The 21682-nt window shown below is 43.5% G+C and overlaps 2 protein-coding genes and 1 long non-coding RNA gene across 11 annotated transcripts in view; 2 read left to right on the forward strand and 1 right to left on the reverse strand.

Annotated features, from left to right (window-relative positions):
• On the reverse strand, positions 1 to 19027 carry LOC106568444 (GTP:AMP phosphotransferase AK3, mitochondrial). Of its 3 annotated transcripts, none has more exons than XM_045692552.1 (5): positions 18922 to 19027; positions 7960 to 8079; positions 3475 to 3647; positions 1404 to 1522; positions 1 to 654 (listed from the first exon to the last, which is right to left on the reverse strand). In XM_045692552.1, exons 1-5 carry the CDS (start codon positions 18962 to 18964, stop codon positions 534 to 536), a joined length of 576 nt encoding a protein of 191 aa, XP_045548508.1. In that variant the 5' UTR covers positions 18965 to 19027; the 3' UTR covers positions 1 to 533. The 3 variants fall into 3 exon arrangements, with proteins under 3 accessions (XP_045548508.1, XP_045548506.1, XP_045548507.1); XM_045692550.1 differs by lacking the exon at positions 18922 to 19027 and adding an exon at positions 12483 to 13042; XM_045692551.1 differs by lacking the exon at positions 18922 to 19027 and adding an exon at positions 12152 to 12290.
• LOC123726110 (uncharacterized) lies at positions 10968 to 12080 on the forward strand. Its single transcript, XR_006758418.1, has 2 exons — positions 10968 to 11245; positions 11455 to 12080. It is a non-coding gene; the product is annotated as an uncharacterized lncRNA (long non-coding RNA).
• Positions 18355 to 21682, forward strand: part of LOC106568443 (uncharacterized) — a 21737-nt gene continuing 18409 nt past the window's right edge. Inside the window, exons 1-3 of one of the 7 annotated variants that reach the window (XR_006758416.1) lie at positions 18355 to 19504; positions 19970 to 20004; positions 20527 to 20701. Coding sequence is in view for 4 of the 7 variants with exons in the window: in XM_045692555.1 (XP_045548511.1) it covers positions 20627 to 20701 (75 nt within the window). In the remaining 3 variants the exon portion in view is untranslated. Of the gene's footprint in view, positions 19505 to 19969; positions 20702 to 21682 lie in introns of all 7 variants that reach the window. The other 6 variants (XM_045692553.1, XR_001320299.2, XR_006758415.1 and 3 more) reach the window with 6 other exon arrangements.

The following is a 21682-nucleotide window of genomic DNA, read 5'->3' on the forward strand; positions in this document are numbered from 1 at the left end:
TGTCGTTAGGCATAAAATCAGCATTTTTTTTATGTATTAATTGCATGGTGATTCACATTTTCGATCATTTAAAAACTACTACATGATAAAGTACAGTCAACAACAGGCACTTGGCCCTACAAACATTGATTAATTCAAGACCACTTCACATAATGGCACTTTACCCTCAAGCCATGTCCTGTCCACACACACACACACACACACACACATCACCTGGAAACAAGTTACATATGGTGTACCCTGGTCCCAGATCTGTTTGTGCGGTCTTGCCAACTCCTACGATCGATGTTTAGCTTGACAGTGACCATAGGAGTTGGCAAGACAGCATAAACAGATCTGGGATCAGGCTACATATGGAATGAACAGAGATAGAATGTGACATTGGTTGAACAAGTGATCCTCATCCAACTACAATATGTTGTACTAAGTGGCATGGTCTTATATAGGCACAGAGATACTGCTATGGTTTGGACCAAAGAGTTGAGTTCCATTTAAATTGTGGTAAACTAATCCATCTGTTCCCAGAGTGGATTCTAGGCTTTCCCAACAACCGTTTCATTTTGGGGGAAGAGTTTTTTGGACAGAAATGCCTGAATGTGAGGCCAGATCTTGTTGGTTTCCGTTCCTGAGAATGTCTCCAACATCCCTTTGCTCCTGTTGGTAGAAACAGATATTAGTACCTCATGACAGTCATCATAATAAACATAAGCAGTAGTTTTTAAATGGGTAGGTACTCCCTGATTGTCTCCAGTAACAACACATATTTCCGCATTCCATTGCAAAATGTTTTGCTACAGTCTGGTCTACTGAATACAACCTAGTACTCAACTACATAATGCTTTCAAGGTTACCAACATAGATTCACTTTCTAACAAAGGGAAAGATGTGAATGAATTCACTGTCTGATCTGTCTGAGCCTGAATCCTGCGTTACAGTCCCAAGCTATTTCAGTTCTCAGACCGGCCCCTGTAGTAGGGTTAATTCAGAGTTCTCTTCCCGTTGTCCAGTTACCAGTGAAAAAGAGCCCCAGAAGCCATCTTATAAATAACTTGGATGCTTTTAACATCCTATGTACACAGGAGCTCTTGACTAATGTTTTCCTTCTTTAATTGGCCACAGAAATAGATGTGATATGAATCAATCCTGACATTCAGTCATGCACAATGTCTAATTGAGATTAATGTCCATTTGTTATGTCCCAACTTTGAAAGGGCAGATATAAGCCTTAAAGCCTATGATGTAAGAAGATAAACTGCAACATTATTACACAGTTACAGCTTACATAATAATGAATATAAAAGGTATATATGTGTGTGTGTGTGTGTGTGTGTGTGTGTGTGTGTGTGTGTGTGTGTAATACATGTATATATATATATATATATAGCTCAGGTTTGGGACCTTACCTGTAGTACTCCAACACGGGTTGTGTCTGGATCTCGTAGGACTTCAGCCTCCTGGTGATGGTCTCTGGTGTGTCATCGTCTCTCTGAATCAGAGGCTCTCCAGTGACGTCATCCAGGCCCTGTAGCCAGGATTGGCAACCAAAACAGACCAAACAGTGAGTGTGTTAAGATATGCCATTTAACAGATACTTTTATCCAAAGCAATTTACAATGGTGCGTGCATACATTTCCAAATAGGTGGCCCAAGCAGGAATCAAACCCACGGTCCTGGCGTTGCTAGTATCTTACACAAACTGAGCTACACTGAGGTATATAGCCTAATGGTTAGAGCATTGGGCCAGTAACCGAAAGGTTGCTAGATCGAATCCCCGAGTTGCCCCTGAACAAGGCAGTTAACCCACTGTTCCTAGGGCGTCATTGTAAATTAGAATTTGTTCTTAACTTGCCTAGTTAAACAAAGGTTAAATAACAAATAAATATTGGACGTAGTAGTCCAACATACTGACATAGTGGTATGGTATGTAAAGTGTAAACACCAAAGCCTAAGCCAGTGCTGCCTGTTCTAAGAAATGCATGGAGGGGGAACTGAACATTCATGCAGAAACCTGTATGGTTAGCAGAAAGCAAGCGTGAACAGACCCTTGAGAAAGAGAGAGTAGACCATATACACCTCCCGCCCAGATCAAGCAGCCTCTGAAGTGCAAAGATTAGTAAGAGGCTGTCATCTACTGAAGTTTCATCCTGTTTGCACAATTCACGTGAAACGCTGCTTTTTGACTACATTTGCACCTCTATTGTATGAAGCATTAGTGCTCTCAGACTCAACACGTTGGAATACAAACACTACTGTAGGTAAATGTTTAACCTGAAAGTCTTATTATTCAAATTGCATTCAACCTCCTACCAGCATGTTTGTAATTGCAAAAAAACAACACTAACACAGGCTCACAATGCACAGGCTCACAATGCACAGGCTCTAAAGAGCAGAATACAGAAAGCTGCAGGGAGAGGTGAAGGAGATTTCATTCAGTGTTCTTTTCATGGTCAAGAACAGTCGCTCTTGTCATTAGCTAGCTTTAGCTAAATATCAAGCTGCTCTTTTAAACGCTCCTAATTCACCATGCAACCACCTATTTTAAATCGTAATTTTTTGAGCATGTGCTTCAGCCTGTTTAGAGTGCCAGGTGGGCAGGGTTTGCAATTTTAGGACCTATTCTATTGGTTTCATTGCGCCAGGCAAGTTCAATCAAACACAGCTAAAGTATTTGAAATTATTCCAAATAGTATTTGAACCCAGGTGTGCTAACAATGTCTTGTTTGCTCCAGTTTAATTGCAAGGATGAGAGCAAAGGTCCCCACTTGGATTACCACAGCAAACAAATGCCACCCTGGGTGCGTTCGGAAATGGCACCCTATTCCCTGTAAAGGCCATAGTGCTCTGGTCAAAAGTAGTGCACTATATAGGGAATAGGGTGTCATTTGGGATGTACAGTTGTTTTATCTGTCTAATCCCTTCTTCCGCCATCTGTCTCTTTCTCCTCTAAATCTCTCTCAGGCCGCAGGTACACGCAGTCTGTGCCCTACTTTAACGTTCCAGGATAGTTTATTTTATTTTAATACCCATATTTTGATAGCATGACTGACTTGTAAGGGAGCCAGGCGCTGTCAGGTTGTTGCATGGTGAAAGAGCAGCTTCATATTCAGCTAAAGCTAGCTAACGACAAGAGCAGCTAAAGCTAGCTAACGACAAGAGCAGCTAAAGCTAGCTAACGACAAGAGCAGCTAAAGCTAGCTAACGACAAGAGCAGCTAAAGCTAGCTAACGACAAGAGCAACTGTGTGGCGGGAGAGATGGAACAATAAAGCGGTCTTATCAAATTGTTTTAAAAAATACAGTGTATAAGTGTGTTTTTACTATCCTGTTACATGGTTATTACATGTGTAATAAATTGAATTATGTTGTAATAAGACCTGTGTGTTAAAACTTGGCCACATACATTTGGAGCAGAAGCTTCAATATAGCTCAGTAGTATCTAGCCGTCAAATACATCTGTGACTCAGACTATACTTACAGAGATCTTCGGTGGGTTGAAGTCGATGTTGTAGACGCGTCCGCTGGGCAGGTGGAGCCAGCGAGAGGTCAGTCTCTGTTTGATGGTCTGGAAAGGAACGTCAATGTTGATGACTGTGTCCACACTGCACACGCTGTCTAGAGTCTCCGCCTGAGCCACGGTGCGGGGGAACCCTTCCAGACAGGAGAGACCAGTGTAACCATAGAGATATATAATACATTAGAGTGGTTGATGTTATAAACCTTCATAGCTTGAGAATGTCCATTCTAGAGTTTTATGTTCACAATCTTCCCAAGGGGGAAGCCTGACAGCAAAGTAGAGGCCCAGAGACATGGCTCTTTTCCAATTAATCTTTCTGCGATTCCTATCATCTCTCCTTAATCGTATAGGTGGAGAAGGTCCAAGGTCCCTTCCCTCGTACCTTCTTCGCCAATGCGTTTCAAGTTCCTTGGTGTCCACATCACCAACAAACTATCATGGTCCAAAACACACCAAGACAGTCGTGAAGATGGCACGACAACGCCTTTTCCCCCTCAGGAGACTGAAAAGATTTGTCATGGGTCCCCAGAACCTCAAAAAGTTCTACAGCTGCACCATCTAGAGCACCCTGACAGGTTGCATCACCGCCTGGTATGGCAACTGCTCGGCATCTGACCGTAAGGCACTACAGAGGGTAATGCGTACGGCCCAGTACATCACTGGGGCCAAATTTCCTGCCATCCAGGACCTATATACTAGGCGGTGTCAGAGGAAGGCCCAAAAATTGTCAAAGACTCCAGTACACTTAGACTGTTCTCTCTGCTACCGCACGGCAAGCGGTACCGAAGGGCCAAGTCTAGGTCCAAAAGGCTCCTAAACAGCTTCTACCCCCAAGCCATGAAACTGCTGAACAATTATTCAAATGTTATTCACTGTTTATTATCTATGCATAGTCACTTTACCCCTACTTACAGTGCCTTCAGAAAGTATTCAGACCCCTTTACTTTTTCCACATTTTGTTACGTTATAGCCTTATTCTGAAATGGATTACATTCTTTTTTTAAATCCTCAGCAATACACACACACACACACACACACACACACACACACACACCCCATAATGACAAAGAACATTTTACAAATGTATAAGAAAATAAAATACCTTATTAACATAAGTATTCAGACCCTTTGCTATGAGACTTGAATTTTGACCTCGGGAGCATCCTGTTTCCATTGACCATCATTGAGATGTTTCTACAACTTGATTGGAGTCCACCTGTGGTAAATTCAAATTGATTGGATATGATTTGGAAAGGCACACACCTTTCTATATAAGGTCCCACAGTTGACAGTGCATGTCAGAGCAAAAACCAAGCCATGAGGTCGAAGGAATTGTCTGTAGAGCTCCAAGACAGGATTGTGTCGAGGCACAGATCTGGGGAAGTGTCCCAAAAAATGTCTGCAGCATTGAAGGTCCCCAAGACCACAGTGGCTTCCATTATTCTTAAATGGAAGAAGTTTGGAACCACCAAAACTCTTCCTAAAGCTGGCCGCCCAGCCAAACTGAGCAATTGGGGGAGAAGGGCCTTAGTCAGGGAGTTGACCAAGAACCCAATAGTCACTGACTAGAGTTCCTCTGTGGTGTTTTGTTAATTTATTTATTAAATGTAGTCACTCCCTGAACTTGCTTCCCGACTCTCAGCATACATCGTTACAGAATGACGACTCAACAAAGGGAAGCATCGGGGACTGTTTGTTTTGGTGTTGGAGGTGATGTCGGGTCCGGGTGTCCGAACCAGAGCTACCTGGGAGGCGTCAGCTGGTTTGTCGGGTTCCCCTGCCTCAGCGGGCTCGACAGGCTGCCATGCCTCGGTGTCCTGTGGCTGGAGTCGCACGGTCAGGGAGAGGGTACTGTCCCATGTGCTCCCTCTCCGGCCTCTAGGTCACCAGGCTGCTCGTTATGGCACACACCTGTCACCAGCGTTCCACGCATAATGACACTCACCTGGACTCCATCACCCCCTTGATTACCTGCCCATATATATATATCTCACTCCCTTTGGTTTCTTCCCCAGTCGTTATTGTTGCTGTTTCATGTCGGTGCGCTGTTCGTGTTTCTTGTTTTGTTCATTTATTTATTAAATGTATTGACTCTCTGAACTTGCTTCCCGACTCTCAGCGTACATTGTTACAATGTGTCTCTTCAACAGCACCCTGGAGAGGCGCGCTGGGAATGGACAATAGAAATATTTTGTGTCCTTGCCTTTGACAAAGTGGGCACTGCTTATCATAGAGCGGCATCAGCACTCACCTAAAAAGCCCATATGCCACTGGTTGAGAGAAAGGTGCGTCTTGGTCAGTTTAGCGACCACCTAATCCTGCTTAATGAGCAGGCCGTCCCTGGACACAGAGACATAAAAATAGTATCCAATAGTTCATCTGACTCTGGGGTACTCGATGAAGGGCCTCATTACCAAAATCCCAAAGTATCCCTTTAACATGATGCATGCATGACTGTACTATTTGCCATTATCTCCCACTTTGACAGCTATTTTGAAATGGAAAACCGCCTTGGGCCAGGCTGAACACAAATTGATCTGATAGTCCATCCGCCTAGCATCACATATCAGTTGTGATATTAGTGGCTGAAGGTTATTTAACCCTTTAAGAGCAATTTTCATAAATAGTAGATGTAAATAGTCCGGGTGGCTTTTTAATTAATTGTTCAGCAGTCTTATAGCTTGGGGGTAGAAGCTGTTAGGGAGCCTTTTGGACCATGACTTGGCGCTCCGGTACCTCTTGCCAATGCGGTAGCAGAGAGAACAGTCTATGACTTGGGTGACTGGAGTCTGACAATTTTTTCAGCCTTCCTCCTACGCCGGTCAACAGCCCTGCACCACCCACAGCAACTTGCCTCCCTAATTTCTCCTTCACCCAAATCCAGATAGCTGATGTTCTGAAAGAGCTGCAAAATCTGGACCCCTACAAATCAGCCGGGCTAGACAATCTGGACCCTCTCTAAAATTATCCACCGCAATTGTTGCAAACCCTATTACTAGCCTGTTCAACCTCTCTTTCGTATCGACTGAGATCCCCAAAGATTGGAAAGCTGCCGCGATCATCCCCCTCTTCAAAGGGGGAGACACTCTAGACCCAAACTGTTACAGACCTATATCCATCTTACCCTGCCTTTATAAGGTCTAGGAAAGCCAAGTTAACAAACACATCACCCGACAATTTCGAATCCCACCATACCTTCTCCGCTATGCAATCTGGTTTCCGAGTTGGTGCACCTCAGACACGCTCCTTGAAAGCGGCAGCTCTAGCCTTTAGCTCGGTGCAGATGTTGGCTGTAATCCATGGCTTCTGGTTGGGATTTGTACGTACGGTCACTGTGGGGACGACGTCGTCAATACACTTAATGATGAAGCTGGTGACTGTGGTGGTCTTAGTGCCAGCATCAGTTTCTGGTGGTAAATAGACAGCTATGAATAATATAGATGAGATCTCTCTTGGTAGAGTTTATCATGAGGTAATCTACCTCAGACGAGCAATACCTAGAGACTTCTTTAACATGAGACATCGCGCACCAGCAGTTATTGACAAATAGACACACACCCCCGCTCCTCTTCTTACCAGACGTAGCTGCTTTGTCCTACCGATGCACGGAAAACCCAGCCAGCTCTATATTATCCGTGTCGTTGTTCAGCCACAACTCAGTGAAACTTAAGATATTACAGTTTTTTATGTCCCGTAGATAGGATAAGCTCGACCGTAGATCATCAAGTTTGTTTTCCAGTGATTTCACGTTGGCCAATAGAATCGTAATGGCAATTTACTCACTCGCCTACAAATCCTAACAAGGCACCCCGGCCTTCTCCCTCGGTATCTCCGCCCCTTTCTTCACGCTAATGACGGGGATTTGGGCCTGTTCTCCGGAAAGCAGTATATCCTTTGTGTCGGACTCATTAAAGAAAAAATCTTTGTCCAGTTCGTAGTGAGTAATCGCTGTTCTCATGTCCAGAAGCTCTTTTCGGTCATAAGAGACGGTAGCAGCAAATTTATGTACAAAATAAGTTGCAAACAATGCAACAAAAAAAAAAAGTAAAAATAGCACCGTTGGTTAGGAGCCCGTAAAACGACAGCCATTATCAAGAATAGCTTAATGAGTACAGGTGCTGCTTACTGTTCAGCAGCAAGCTGTTCAAATAATGTAAATGTTTCTTAGAAACAAATCCAAAGCATATTCCTACTCACTTGAAGGTGTCTGAAGTGTACTGAATGCCTTTTTAAAACATATGCCTATTGCCTTGTCTATGTTGATGTGTCTAAATCTGAGTAATGGGTGGCCTGGCTGGTCTAGCGGTAATGCTGCAGCCTCCGACACACTTCATCGTTTAAGTCCGACCTATATTCCCCTTTGATACAACCTTTCTCTATCTTTCCCCATTGTCATCCTCCCTCTCACTCTCTGTTGGCGTAATGCGTGTGGTGCTTACTGCTTACCGTCCAGCAGCCAGCTGCTCTGCTCTATGCTCCTCATCTCTGTCAGGATGAGACGGGAGATGACGTCATCAGGTACCAGCTGACCCTGATCGATGCATGACTTCATCAGAAGACCCAGCTCTGACAGGAGAGGAGACACACAGAGCAACATTAAGCTAAGACCCAGCTCTGCCAGGAGAGGAGACACACAGAGCAACATTAAGCTAAGACCCAGCTCTGCCAGGAGAGGAGACACACAGAGCAACATTAAGCTAAGACCCAGCTCTGCCAGGAGAGGAGACACACAGAGCAACATTAAGCTAAGACCCAGCTCTGACAGGAGAGGAGACACACAGAGCAACATTAAGCTAAGACCCAGCTCTGCCAGGAGAGGAGACACACAGAGCAACATTAAGCTAAGACCCAGCTCTGCCAGGAGAGGAGACACACAGAGCAACATTAAGCTAAGACCCAGCTCTGCCAGGAGAGGAGACACACAGAGCAACATTAAGCTAAGACCCAGCTCTGCCAGGAGAGGAGACACACAGAGCAACATTAAGCTAAGACCCAGCTCTGCCAGGAGAGGAGACACACAGAGCAACATTAAGCTAAGACCCAGCTCTGCCAGGAGAGGAGACACACAGAGCAACATTAAGCTAAGACCCAGCTCTGCCAGGAGAGGAGACACACAGAGCAACATTAAGCTAAGACCCAGCTCTGCCAGGAGAGGAGACACACAGAGCAACATTAAGCTAAGACCCAGCTCTGCCAGGAGAGGAGACACACAGAGCAACATTAAGCTAAGACCCAGCTCTGCCAGGAGAGGAGACACACAGAGCAACATTAAGCTAAGACCCAGCTCTGCCAGGAGAGGAGACACACAGAGCAACATTAAGCTAAGACCCAGCTCTGCCAGGAGAGGAGACACACAGAGCAACATTAAGCTAAGACCCAGCTCTGCCAGGAGAGGAGACACACAGAGCAACATTAAGCTAAGACCCAGCTCTGCCAGGAGAGGAGACACACAGAGCAACATTAAGCTAAGACCCAGCTCTGCCAGGAGAGGAGACACACAGAGCAACATTAAGCTAAGACCCAGCTCTGACAGGAGAGGAGACACACAGAGCAACATTAAGCTAAGACCCAGCTCTGCCAGGAGAGGAGACACACAGAGCAACATTAAGCTAAGACCCAGCTCTGCCAGGAGAGGAGACACACAGAGCAACATTAAGCTAAGACCCAGCTCTGCCAGGAGAGGAGACACACAGAGCAACATTAAGCTAAGACCCAGCTCTGACAGGAGAGGAGACACACAGAGCAACATTAAGCTAAGACCCAGCTCTGCCAGGAGAGGAGACACACAGAGCAACATTAAGCTAAGACCCAGCTCTGCCAGGAGAGGAGACACACAGAGCAACATTAAGCTAAGACCCAGCTCTGCCAGGAGAGGAGACACACAGAGCAACATTAAGCTAAGACCCAGCTCTGCCAGGAGAGGAGACACACAGAGCAACATTAAGCTAAGACCCAGCTCTGACAGGAGAGGAGACACACAGAGCAACATTAAGCTAAGACCCAGCTCTGCCAGGAGAGGAGACACACAGAGCAACATTAAGCTAAGACCCAGCTCTGACAGGAGAGGAGACACACAGAGCAACATTAAGCTAAGACCCAGCTCTGCCAGGAGAGGAGACACACAGAGCAACATTAAGCTAAGACCCAGCTCTGCCAGGAGAGGAGACACACAGAGCAACATTAAGCTAAGACCCAGCTCTGCCAGGAGAGGAGACACACAGAGCAACATTAAGCTAAGACCCAGCTCTGCCAGGAGAGGAGACACACAGAGCAACATTAAGCTAAGACCCAGCTCTGAAAGGATAAAACACAAAGCTGTCATATATATTTTCCTGCTCTGCCAAAAGAAGAGATACAGGAACACAAAGAGCTCAGCTCTGTCATCTTTATTATGCATTCTCTGAGAACATATTCTACCAAATCTTATCCTGTCCAGAATATAGTTTATATCTTATATAACATGTACATTAAAGACAAAAATATCCTGTATCTTTACCAAGTCAAGAAAAGACTGACAAAATCACCCCAATGGATTACGATATGTACTGAAATAAACTATATTTCTAATAGGTTTATAAAAACTTTAGTAGATTATTCCAGGCCAGAATTATTTTTCTCCTTGGCCTTTTTCCCTTTAATTCAGGGGTTCTCAAAGTGGGGTCTGAGGTATTTCTTTTAGTTTTTTTCCTCTTTATTTAACTAGGCAAGTCAGTTAAGAACAAATACTTTTTTACAATGACGGCCTAGGAACAGTGGGTTAACTGCCTTGTTCAGGGGCAGAAGGACAGTTTTCCTTGGCAGCTTGGGGATTCGATCAATTTGTTTTAAATGAACATGACTAACAACAACTTAAAATGTTTTGGCCAAGCGATCTGTGGAATAAGTTGAGTGTAATACAATACAATGTAATATTATGAATCCACAATTTATGTTCTGGGAGGCTCACATGAATATTGGTATCCACAGTACTCCACCAATTGAATCTTTTTAACTGAATACTTCATGTATTCTCCATTGTTGTTCTTCTATTTATTTTTTTATATAAACGCACTGTAATTTAAGCTTTAAATTAGCGTTGGGGGCTCCCGAGTGACGCAGCGGTCTAAGGCACAGCATCTCAGTGCTAGAGGCATCACTACAGATACCCTGGTTCGATTCCAGGCTGTATCACAACCGGCCGTGATTGGGAGTCCCATAGGGCGGTGCACAATTGGCCCAGCGTTCATTGTAAATAATAATTTGTTCTTAACTGACGTACCTAGTTAAATAAAGGTTAAATAAAAAATACAATAAATGATTAAAACTGCAAAGTTCTCTCTGCCTCATGTAAAAAAAATTGTAGAACTGCAGGAAATTAGCTTGAAAAGTACAAAATGTTCTCTCCAATGCCAAGAGGCGGGCCTTTGAAATGTTAATTCTCAGAGCCCGAGGGCAATGCACTGCCGAAGTCATAACTCCTTGTATGCTATTTTTTCATCTCACTCGAGATGTGTTCTGATTATGAGGGGGTCCTTGATTAATTTTCTATCATAAAAGCGGTCTCCGGCCCCAAAAAAGTTTGAGTCTTTGTCTGACTCCAACAGCAGAAAATGATTTCTGTAACATTCGGGAGAGGAGGTTTGGAGGCCTGGGTCATATAAGGAGCAGCATAGAATGCTAGCCTACTGTGCACAGTGGAGCTCATCTCAGGCTAGAACAAAGAAGCTACACACCACACTGAAAAAAAATACAGGTTTGCATTCTTTGAACCTTTACATTCTTTGAGGACTTGGCACATGGCTTGCTGTGTGCCAAGTGTGTACGTACTTAAAAGAAATTACTATTAAAGTGATAACTAGATCACAGATTGTATGGGCAATAAAACAAAGTCTTTCGTCATGTTTAAAATGTGGGTGTTCTGAAAGAACTCTATAGTCCTTTATGTGTTTCATATCATTCCAGAGTGGTAAAAAAAGGAGCAAGGGGAAGTGGGAACAAAGTCCTTGAAAGTCAGTGGTCTGCTATCGTCTACTCCTCAGTTTATGATGGTCCTCACATCTGATGGGACTTCAGTCAAGATAAGACCTGGAGCAGTGTGATAACAAGTTGCAGTTACATACCACATGACCTTCCCTGTAGAAAGCTCAGGTCTACTATAGCTGTAGATCTGCTGTATAAATTGTTTCAACTCTTCATTCCTCTCAATAATATGAGATCGGGTCTTGTCAGCTCTCCAGTCATGCTCTTCCTTTTTGCATCAAGATAAGAATATGATTGTGGAACTGGACTGAACTGTTTCTCTCATCATAGCCAGACCAGAAAAACACTTTCTTTTTTTTTTTTACTGAAGGGGAGAATTTTGTTTGCAAGGTATCGATATATTACCATCTCTGTAATATTTGGAAAAAATATATATTTTGTTTAACTCTTGATCTTTATCCTTCTCCCAGGGGGAGTCGGATAATAGCCAACCACCATCGTCGTTTTCAGGACATCGCATGCTTCATTGCATCATCTTGTGGATAACAATTTCTTTATTCTCTGTTACATTTTGTGCATAACATCCAAAATAATCTGATTGCATCCGATATTTTCATATTCATTTTAGTTTTTTAATGATTATTTTTCCAAGTATTAATATCACACACCAACAACTTACCCACTGGGCACACACTGGTTGAATCAACGTTGTTTCCACGTAATTTCATTGAAATGACGTTGAACCAACGTGGAATAGACGTTGAATTGACGTCCGTGTCCAGTGGGTCTGAACATGGTAGCAACATCTATGCAATCTAATGTGTCGACTGCTGCTGTTCATGCATGAGAAACTCCTAACACAAGCAAGTGGGAACAATCTGACTACTTCTAGAAAACTGACTAGGCTATGTATTACTTCAAATTCTGCTTATTTTCATCAGCCATAGCAGCCATTTCCATGATCTGCTTTATGTGGAGAGGTTTAGAACTGCAGCCTGGTCTAATCTTACCTGTTTGGGCTTTAATGTTGGCTCTCAAAAGGTCTCCACTTGAAAGATGCGTTAATCCGAAACGTTTTACTATGCGCCCAGACACTGTGCCCTTCCCTGAACCTGGCGGTCCCATGATAACCGTCCGGAATATCCTTTGTAGAACCATTTTCCTATGTTATTGTTGTAATCAGCACGTCCTTCCCATAAAACTGAAATTTGTGCGTTTAGACAAGAGAACTTCTGTTCGAGCGGAATTCTCCACGCACCCTTGGTGGCCAAGTCTATCCACTGTGTGCAAAAGTGCAATCGCCTACTGTGGACGACTCCTGTAGCAGTTCTAGTTTGGCTCTTGAAATCAGCTCTTTTTTCGAAGACCTTGACGAGGAAGAAGTTTATAACGAGAAAACCGCTTCGTCTCGCTACACGGCGAGGGCGCTCGCATCCACACAGCCCCAATATAACGACGTCAGGAATAATAGCGCACTCTGGCGGGCTTTGGGGCTGACATCCACCAAGACGTGCACTGTTCGTCCGGCTGCTACAAGCGCTCACAGTTTTACATCAGAATTAGACGTTCATCCATGTTTCTCAAAGGTCACATTTCGAAGTTGTTCCATTGACTTGTATAACGGGTGACCTGGCTTGTATAGCCAGCCCACTATAGCCTATTTCCTGCCTTGACCTTATTCAGGTCCAGTGATTAATAAAACACATTACATGAAGAAGAAAAAAAATATCATAGTAGGAAATGTGTCCTGTGAATTGTATAACACACTCTTATGTAATTCGTATGGTGCCTGGGTTAAATAGAAAAGCGTGTTGGCAAGTGTTAATACTGCCTGGCTGGCTGCCATTTAATCCCTCATCAGATTTCAACTTCAAATACTGTACATTGGACCTGCTGAAACCGGGAAGGTGCACAGGAGACGGACTGTTTTCCGTTACAGAGCTGGCTGTAGTAGCCTAATCCCCATCACAATTTCCCAGATATCTGTGCATATGGTGAAATACGAGTTTTTATTGCCTACTCTGTAGGAATTCAATTAATAATATCCTTTACCCTAGATATGCACCACATTCTTTTCTGTTGTTTGGTGTTTTCTAAATAAGGGTATGCCATGTGCATTTATAGTCTTTTATTTAGAACAAAATAGTCGTAGGTCTATTGTTCTTTAGTCATAGTGTTCCTAGTTTAAATTTGTGTTGCTGTTCTGGTACATTGGAGTTTTTTATTTTGTGATGTTTTATGTTTTGTGTTGACCCCAGGATGAATAGCTGCTGCTTCAGCTACTGAGGATCCGAATAAAAATCACAATAACATAAAATAACATTTGGAGAGATAATGGGTAGGTTCGAACGATGTACATATGCTTCCCAGCAGAAACACTTCACAAGAGTAAGTGCATAAATTATGACGACCATTTTTGACGTTTTTGTTCGTTTTGGACTTCGGTAAGGGTTTTTTCGGCAGTTCTGTCACACAACATTTTTTCTCGAGGCAAACCGAAGTTCCGGAGCCGAAGTGTACGCCCCTTCGTCAATGATTGGTCAACTGTAGGTATTCTTCAATAAAGTCTTTGTTGTCATTCAACAAGAGACAACTTGTTTTCATGCATGTGGGTATGTTTAAGTCAGCGAGTGAAGTCGGGGGAGGTGCATCTATGACAGCCGGAAGTCGGGCACTGTAGCGGTTCTCCAACAGCAAGGCTCAGATCAACATGGCAGTGTCAACAGATCAAACAAAATTGTATTGGTCACATACACATGGTTAGCAGATGTTAATGCGAGTGTAGTGAAATGCTTGTGCTTCTAGTTCCGACCATGCAGTAATATCTAACAAGTAATCTAACAATTTCGCAACAACTACCTTATACACACAAGTGTAAAGGAATGAATAAGAATATGTACATATAAATATATGGATGAGCGATTGCCGAACGGCATAGGCAAGATGCAGTAGATGGTATAGAGTACAGTTTATACATATGAGATGAGTAATGTCGGGTATGTAAACATTATATAAAGTGGCATAGTTTAAAGTGACTAGTGATACCTTTATTAAGTCCATTTATTAAAGTGGCCAGAGATTTGAGTCTGTATGTTGACAGCAGCTTCTCTATGTTAGTGATGGCTGTTTAACAGTCTGATGGCCTTGAGATAGAAGCTGTTTTTCAGTCTCTCGGTCCCAGCTTTGATGCACCTGTACTGACCTCACCTTCTGGATGATAGCGGGGTGAACAGGCAGTGGCTCGGGTGGTTGTTGTCCTTGATGATCTTTTTGGCCTTCCTGTGACATCGGGTGGTGTAGGTGTCCTGGAGGGCAGGTAGTTTGCCCCCGGTGATGTGTTGTGCAGACCTCACTACTCTCTGGAGAGCCTTACGGTTGTGTGCTCTCGATTGTGCATCTGTAGAAGTTTGTGAGTGTTTTTGGTGACAAGCCAAATTTCTTCAGCCTCCTGAGGTTGAAGAGGCGCTGTTGCGCCTTCTTCACCACACTGTCTGTGTGGGTGGACTATTTCAGTTTGTCCGTGATGTATATGCCGAGGAACTTAAAACCTTCCACCTTCTCCACTACTGTCCCGTCAATGTAGATAGGGCGCCGCTCCCTCTGCTGTTTCCTGAAGTCCACGATCATCTCCTTTGTTTTGTTGACGTTGAGTGTGAGGCTATTTTCCTGACACCACACTCCGAGGGCCCTCACCTCCTCCCTGTAGGCCGTCTCGTCCTTGTTGGTAATCAAGCCTACCACTGTAGTGTTGTCTGCAAACTTGATGATTGAGTTGGACGCGTGCATGGCCACGCAGTCATGGGTGAACAGGGAGTACAGGAGAGGGCTGAGAACGCACCCTTGTGGGGCCCCAGTGTTGAGGATCAGTGGGGTGGAGATGTTGTTACCTACCTCACCACCTGGGGGCGGCCCGTCAGAAAGTCCAGGACCCAGTTGCACAGGGCGGGGTCGAGACCCAGGTCTCGAGCTTCATGACGAGTTTGGAGGGTACTATGGTGTTAAATGCTGAGCTGTAGTCGATGAACAGCATTCTTACATAGGTATTCCTCTTGTCCAGATGGGTTAGGGCAGTGTGATTGCAATTGTGTCATCTGTGGACCTATTGGGGCGGTAAGCAAATTGGAGTGGGTCTAGGGTGTCTGGTAGGGTGGAGGTGATATGATCCTTGACTAGTCTCTCAAAGCACTTCATGATGACAGATGTGAGTGCTACGGGGCGATAGTCGTTTAGCTCAGTTACCTTAGCTTTCTTGGGAACAGGAACAATGGTGGCCCTTTTGAAGCATGTGGGAATAGCAGACTGGGATAGGGATTGATTGAATATGTCCGTAAACACACCAGCCAGCTGTTGAGCGCATGCTCTGAGGACGCGGCTTGGGATGCCTTCTGGGCCTGCAGCCTTGCGAGGGTTAACACATTTAAATGTTTTACTCATGTTGGCTGCGGTGAAGGAGAGCCCGCAGGTTTTGGTAGCGGGCCGTGTCGGTGGCACTGTATTGTCCTCAAAGCGAGCAAAGAAGTTGTTTAGTTTGTCTGGGAGCAAGACATCGGGGTCCGCGACGGGCTGGTTTTCTTTTGTAGTCTGTGATTGACTGTAGACCCTGCCACATTCCTCTCGTGTCTGAGCCGTTGAATTGCGACTCTACTTTGTCTCTATACTGACGCTTAGCTTGTTTGATTGCCTTGCGGAGGGAATAGCTACACTGTTTGAATTCGGTCATGTTTCCGGTCGCCTTGCCCTGATTAAAAGCAGTGGTTCGCGCTTTCAGTTTTGCGCGAATGCTGCCATCAATCCACTGTTTCTGGTTGGGGAAGGTTTTAATAGTCGCCGTGGGTACAACATCACCAATGCACTTGCTAATAAACTCACTCACCGATGATAATTGGCAACAGATTAGACCTCAGCAAGAATAGAAATTCCAGCATTCTCCTGCACGTCATCTCTAGTCGACACTGTCAGCTACCCTTCACCAGCACGATGAGAGACCTTATGTGTACAATCCATGAACTTCTTATGCCCCCTTCCTCTGTTTTAGCTAGCCACTGACTACACTTTAGCTGGCTAGTTAGCAGAGCAGTAGATTAAAACATATTTTGTTTTACTTAGCCTAGATAATAGTTTGTACAGTATATCGACTTTTGTTGTCTATTTCAGACCTTATGGCATTTTTCAAGGATGAGCATAAGAGCATTAAAAGGGGACAAGACCACTATAAGTCTGGCCATGTGGAAAAGTGCCTCTATAGTGAGGGGCAATTTACCAGTTTGGTCAGGGTCGGCATGAGGGATAAAGGGTATCCTGTGTCGGTGAGTGTAGCTCAGTGGAGGCTCCTCAGAGGAGGAAGGGGAGCACCATCCTAAGTGAATTTCATAAAATATAGCGAAACATTTCAAAAGTTATCCTTTTAGATAAAACTATACAAAATAAATTCATGTCACCAAATAATTCATTAAAACACACCTTTTTGCAAAGAATGTCTACAGTAGCCTCAACAGCACTCTGTAGGGTAGCACCATGGTGTAGCCGGAGGACAGCTAGCTTCCGTCCTCCTCTTGGTACATTGAATTCAATATAAAACCTAGGGGCTCATGGTTCTCACCCCCTTCCATAGACTTACAACATAATTATGACATCTTCCGGAGGACATCCTCCAGTCTATCAGAGCTCTTGCAGCATGAACTGACATGTTGTCCACCCTATCAAAGGATCAGAGAATGAATCTAGTACTGAAAGCATAAGCTACAGCTAGCTAGCGTTGCAATGCATAAAATGTGGTGAGTAGTTGAAACAAAGAGAGAGAAAGACAGTAGTTGAACAGTTAATAAATTAATTTCTTCAAAAAATGGAGGAGCAAGAGAGAGAGAGAGCTAGCTATATATATTTTTTCACTTTCACTTTTACTTACTTAGCTAGCAAATGCAGAAAGCTAGTTTAGCCTACTCAATCACCCATCTCAAACAGATGGATGCTATGTCAGCTAGCTGACTATGACTATCCAACACTGTAACTCTTCCAAGACAAGGTGAGCGTTTGGTTTTACTAAGTTATTGCCACCGGGGCCAGCCGGTGTTACTGACTACACTGTACTGCATGATTGTAGCAGGTTTACTGACACATTAGTTCTATTAGCTATGTTGACTATGACGTTACTTTAGCTAATATGGTGACAACGATGTAGGCTGTGTGTAGCGGATTAGCGGTTATGATGTGAAGGTTTGGATTGGAAAGGTTTTCTTGCCTGGTCACAGACAGCTGATGTGTTGTACACTGAAGTTCACAAGCAAAGGGAAAAGGTGAGAAGAAGAGAGAACGTAGATGCGAGAAGGAATACAAAAAACTGTTTATATGTGGCTATGAAAGTGAACTGTTTGCGGTTTGCATGTGGTTTGCATTTTCTTAAATGGAAGCAAACGGAAGGAAATGAGGATAAACATACCTGAATTTGTCCAATAGAAACTCCCATTTGAAACTGTTGGACTAATGCTTACACCCTATATCAGCTAGATGCGGGTAAGAGTGTGCAAGGCGGTATTGAATGTGTCACTGTCTGTCCATGTGTCACTGTGTCACCTCAAATCTTTCGCTCGACCTGTGGGCAGCTACGTTGTAAACTTTCATTCATAGGCTAGGTTGTAGCAACCTCATGATGGGTACAGGGAAAATTGAGTATCATGTAGTAGCCTAAACCTATCGCTGTTACATTGAACTGGGTGAATGGAATATGAATGACAGTCATCCAATATGCTGTAATAGAAATAAGGACATGCTCATGAAACATTTTTGCGTCCTCCCTAATCTTAATCGGCACCGACCGCCACTGGTGTAGCAATTAAGTTAAGTTTGAGCATCTTAGCAGTACAATGTGTTCTATGCAGCTGTCAACATTCTACAAGGAAAGAGACACTTAATCCATTATATAATCATTAACCAGTTTATCCCAGATACCAGACTTCGAAGAGTGATAACTCAGTTCTAGAATGTTGTCATTGATGAGAATGAATGTAAAATAATCTATTGACATTCAGAATGGACTTTGTTTAGACATCCAGTCTGTATTCTAGTTTCATGACCAGAGACAAATCTTCAGAGGCACAGTATTTATTTACTCACAGTGGTAAATGCATTCACAGTGGTACATGCATTCACACTGTCTTGATTTATAGGATCCTTTATAGGATCCTTCCCACTAAATGATTGATATGTCAAGTGATAAAATCCCTGCACTTGTCCTCATGTGAAAATTACAGTTTATTCAATATTCTACAGTCGGAAGTCAGAGATTTCCAAGTTCCCAGTTGTCGTGAACGCGGCAGTAGCCTAGTCGCAAGTGGGAAGATTTTTATAACCATAATGCAACACACTTTGAAAACTTGACAAAAGTGATCCGCTCGAACGCGCCCAATGATTTATGCTACATAAATTTATGAACAATTGCTGATATTTTCTTACCTCTGGCACGGTCAACAGGTTTGTCAACATTGTGAGAAAGCATTTCTGTCACCGTGTGAGCAGCGTTGACCCTCTCATACTGAAACTTGTGCTCTATGCTGTTTGATAAAGCCTGCCTATGGTCGTATAAAATAATGACAATGAAGAAAATAAGTGTTGGAGCGCCACCTGGAGAAATACTCCTTCATCGTCCTGCTTTTGGGTTTTCACTAGTTACCACAGCCACGAAGTCAAAAGTGTTTATCGTAAAAATCAATTAATACAAAAAATAGTTTTCTGGTCTTAATGTAAGGGTAGGCATAAGGTTAGCAGTGTGGTTAGGGTTAAGGCCAGGGTTATGTTTAAAGTCTGATTTTAAGATACATTGTAGAAGTTGGCGGGGGTTAGCCAATTATGCCTTTGTGGTTGTGGTAACTAGTGACGACCACCAACATGTGTGGAAATAACAACAACACGGCGAGCTGGGGGCTCACCAACGATGGTTGTAATCTTTTCAGACAAACACCAGTGTTATCAACGCTAAACTGCAAAAGAGTCAAAATACAAAACATACGATCTAAAGAGGATAACTCAGGACTCAGAGGTAAGTGGGCTACAAAACATCGTCGCAGTATTACACGCTAGTTGGGTGTTACTACGCAGTTACAAGTTCATCCATGCCAGCACGCCCAAGTAGACTTGAGTTGTTGCTTGTTGGCACAAAAAAAGACAAATTAGTAAACCGGACAAGTTATTTAACAACATTTTATGCAGGATGAATAAGGAACATAATAATAAATATGTATGTGAACCTTTTTGATGACATGTCGTTTGTACTCTAATTTATAATCTGTTTTGTTTTTGTTCAACCAAAGACTAACGATGTCAATGCTTTTTGGTAGAATATGCTTTTTATCACCACATACACCTTTAATCCTGCAAATTAGCCCATAGTTATTTGTAGACGCACAGTCAATTTAATGCTGCATATGCCATAGACAGGATGTAGTTGTCTCTGGGGTGGAGCTAAACCTTTTATTGACTGATTAAATTGACTCTTATCTTCTAGATTTTGTAGCCAGCTTCATCAGGCGTCTGGACAAGGTAACCTAAGGGACCAAAATTGAAATCAAGTCATGAGAGGATGAATGGCTACAGCCAGTGCATATCACCCCCCCAAAGACTGATGTCGTTGGTGTTGTTTGTACTCTGCAGCCACATACCTGTGAATGCATGATGCATGCATGTACATCAAACTGTCCATGGCAGTTCACACTTCAGTGTCACACACGACACCCACATGAACTCATCCGCCCTTCACGGATAATTAACATATTGGTATTACTAAAACATGCATAATATTTTGTAACCCTGGCCCTGTAATCTTATTGATTATCAGTAATGATCTCTCCTTGTAACATGACTGTTGCCCTCCAGCTCTTGAATGTATTTTAAGTTGGGAAATGTTTCCAATATATTTTGGAGGCCTTGGACCCCTCACATTGTCACATGCTAGTGTGGGTATAGTTGCGTCTGTGGACACAGATTAAGTTGAAGTGGAACCTCCCTGTTTCAAAAAATGTTCTCCCTACTGAACACAGCCTTATCCTGATTCTGCCCCTGTAGGAACGGTGCTGTTCTACCAGCTAGGCCTGCTGTATGGCGGCGTGGTAGAACATGACTAACACCCAGCGCTCTCTGGGTAATTAACCTGGTTTTCCTGCTCATGCTGGCTCCCTTCATGAAGAACCCTTTGAAGGCTGTGCTGAAGGGGGTCACCAACGATCCCATGGACTTCTCGGTGAGACCATGTACCTTTCCTACCTTAAAAGTACTTTGTAAAAACTGCTGGTGTAAAAATGTCTTTATAAATAGATTGATTATAGATTGATTATTGATTATATCTAGATTGATTATATTATATTAGATTGATTATATCTGCCTGCTGAAAGGATAATATTGGTTGCATTCCGATTCTTCCCCCTTCTCTCAGAAGTGTGTACTCGTAGAGAATCGGACTGCAGCTACTTCTGTAGCCTGGTGTCCTTGATCAACCATATTTAAACTATTCGGTATCACCAAACTAACGTTTCCAGTCAACAGAGTCATACCCAAGTGGCACAGCGGTCTAAGGTATAGCAATGCTAGACGTGTCACTACAGACCCTGGTTCGTTCCCAGGCTTTGTCACAACCGGCTGTGATCGGGAGTCCCATAGGGCGGCGCACAATTGGCCCAGGGTTGTCTGGCTTAGGGGAGGATTTGGCCGGGGGGTAGGCCATCTTTGTAAATAAGAATTTGTTTTTAACTGGTTTGCCTAGTTAAATAAAATTATTTAAAAAAAAATTGTATCTCTAGGAACAATACTTACGATTCGACATGTTGAATGTGTCCTCCCATTGGCCACCTGTGGGCTGCAATTGTAATCCCCATTCTAGACCAGGCAGTCACGTGAGAGTTCGCTACAACTTAATCTCACACTTCTACAAGCAGAAAATGGGAGACCTTGGATAAAAGCTTATTTTAATTACCACGTTTTCTGCGCTAATCTATGTGGAATATTGGCCTTTTGAAAACTACAGCTCCCTACTACATCACACAGTTCACGCTTGATCTGATTTCTTTCTACAGAAACTGCACATTGAGCTCACTGAAATAAAAAATTAAGGAAATGGCATTTAAATAATTGAACCGACATCAGTCTACTGATTGAGAGGAGATAAAGTCTATCAGCCCAACAGATGTCTCCTTATAGCGCGAGCGCACTGCCTGCTCCACTTACC

This window comes from Salmo salar, chromosome ssa13 (assembly GCF_905237065.1).
Source record: "Salmo salar chromosome ssa13, Ssal_v3.1, whole genome shotgun sequence".
NCBI classification, from domain to species: domain Eukaryota; kingdom Metazoa; phylum Chordata; class Actinopteri; order Salmoniformes; family Salmonidae; genus Salmo; species Salmo salar.

Coding starts and splice junctions, on each gene's coding strand:
- LOC106568444 (XM_045692550.1), bottom strand. CDS start 12,630: ATGGTTCTACAAAGGATATTCCGGACGGTTATCATGGGACCGCCAGGT. Junction 3,648..7,959: donor GAGCAGCTGGCTGCTGGACG/GTAAGCAGTAAG, acceptor CCTGTCTGGAAG/GGTTCCCCCGCACCGTGGCT. Junction 1,523..3,474: donor TCAACCCACCGAAGATCTCT/GTAAGTATAGTC, acceptor TCCTGGCTACAG/GGCCTGGATGACGTCACTGG.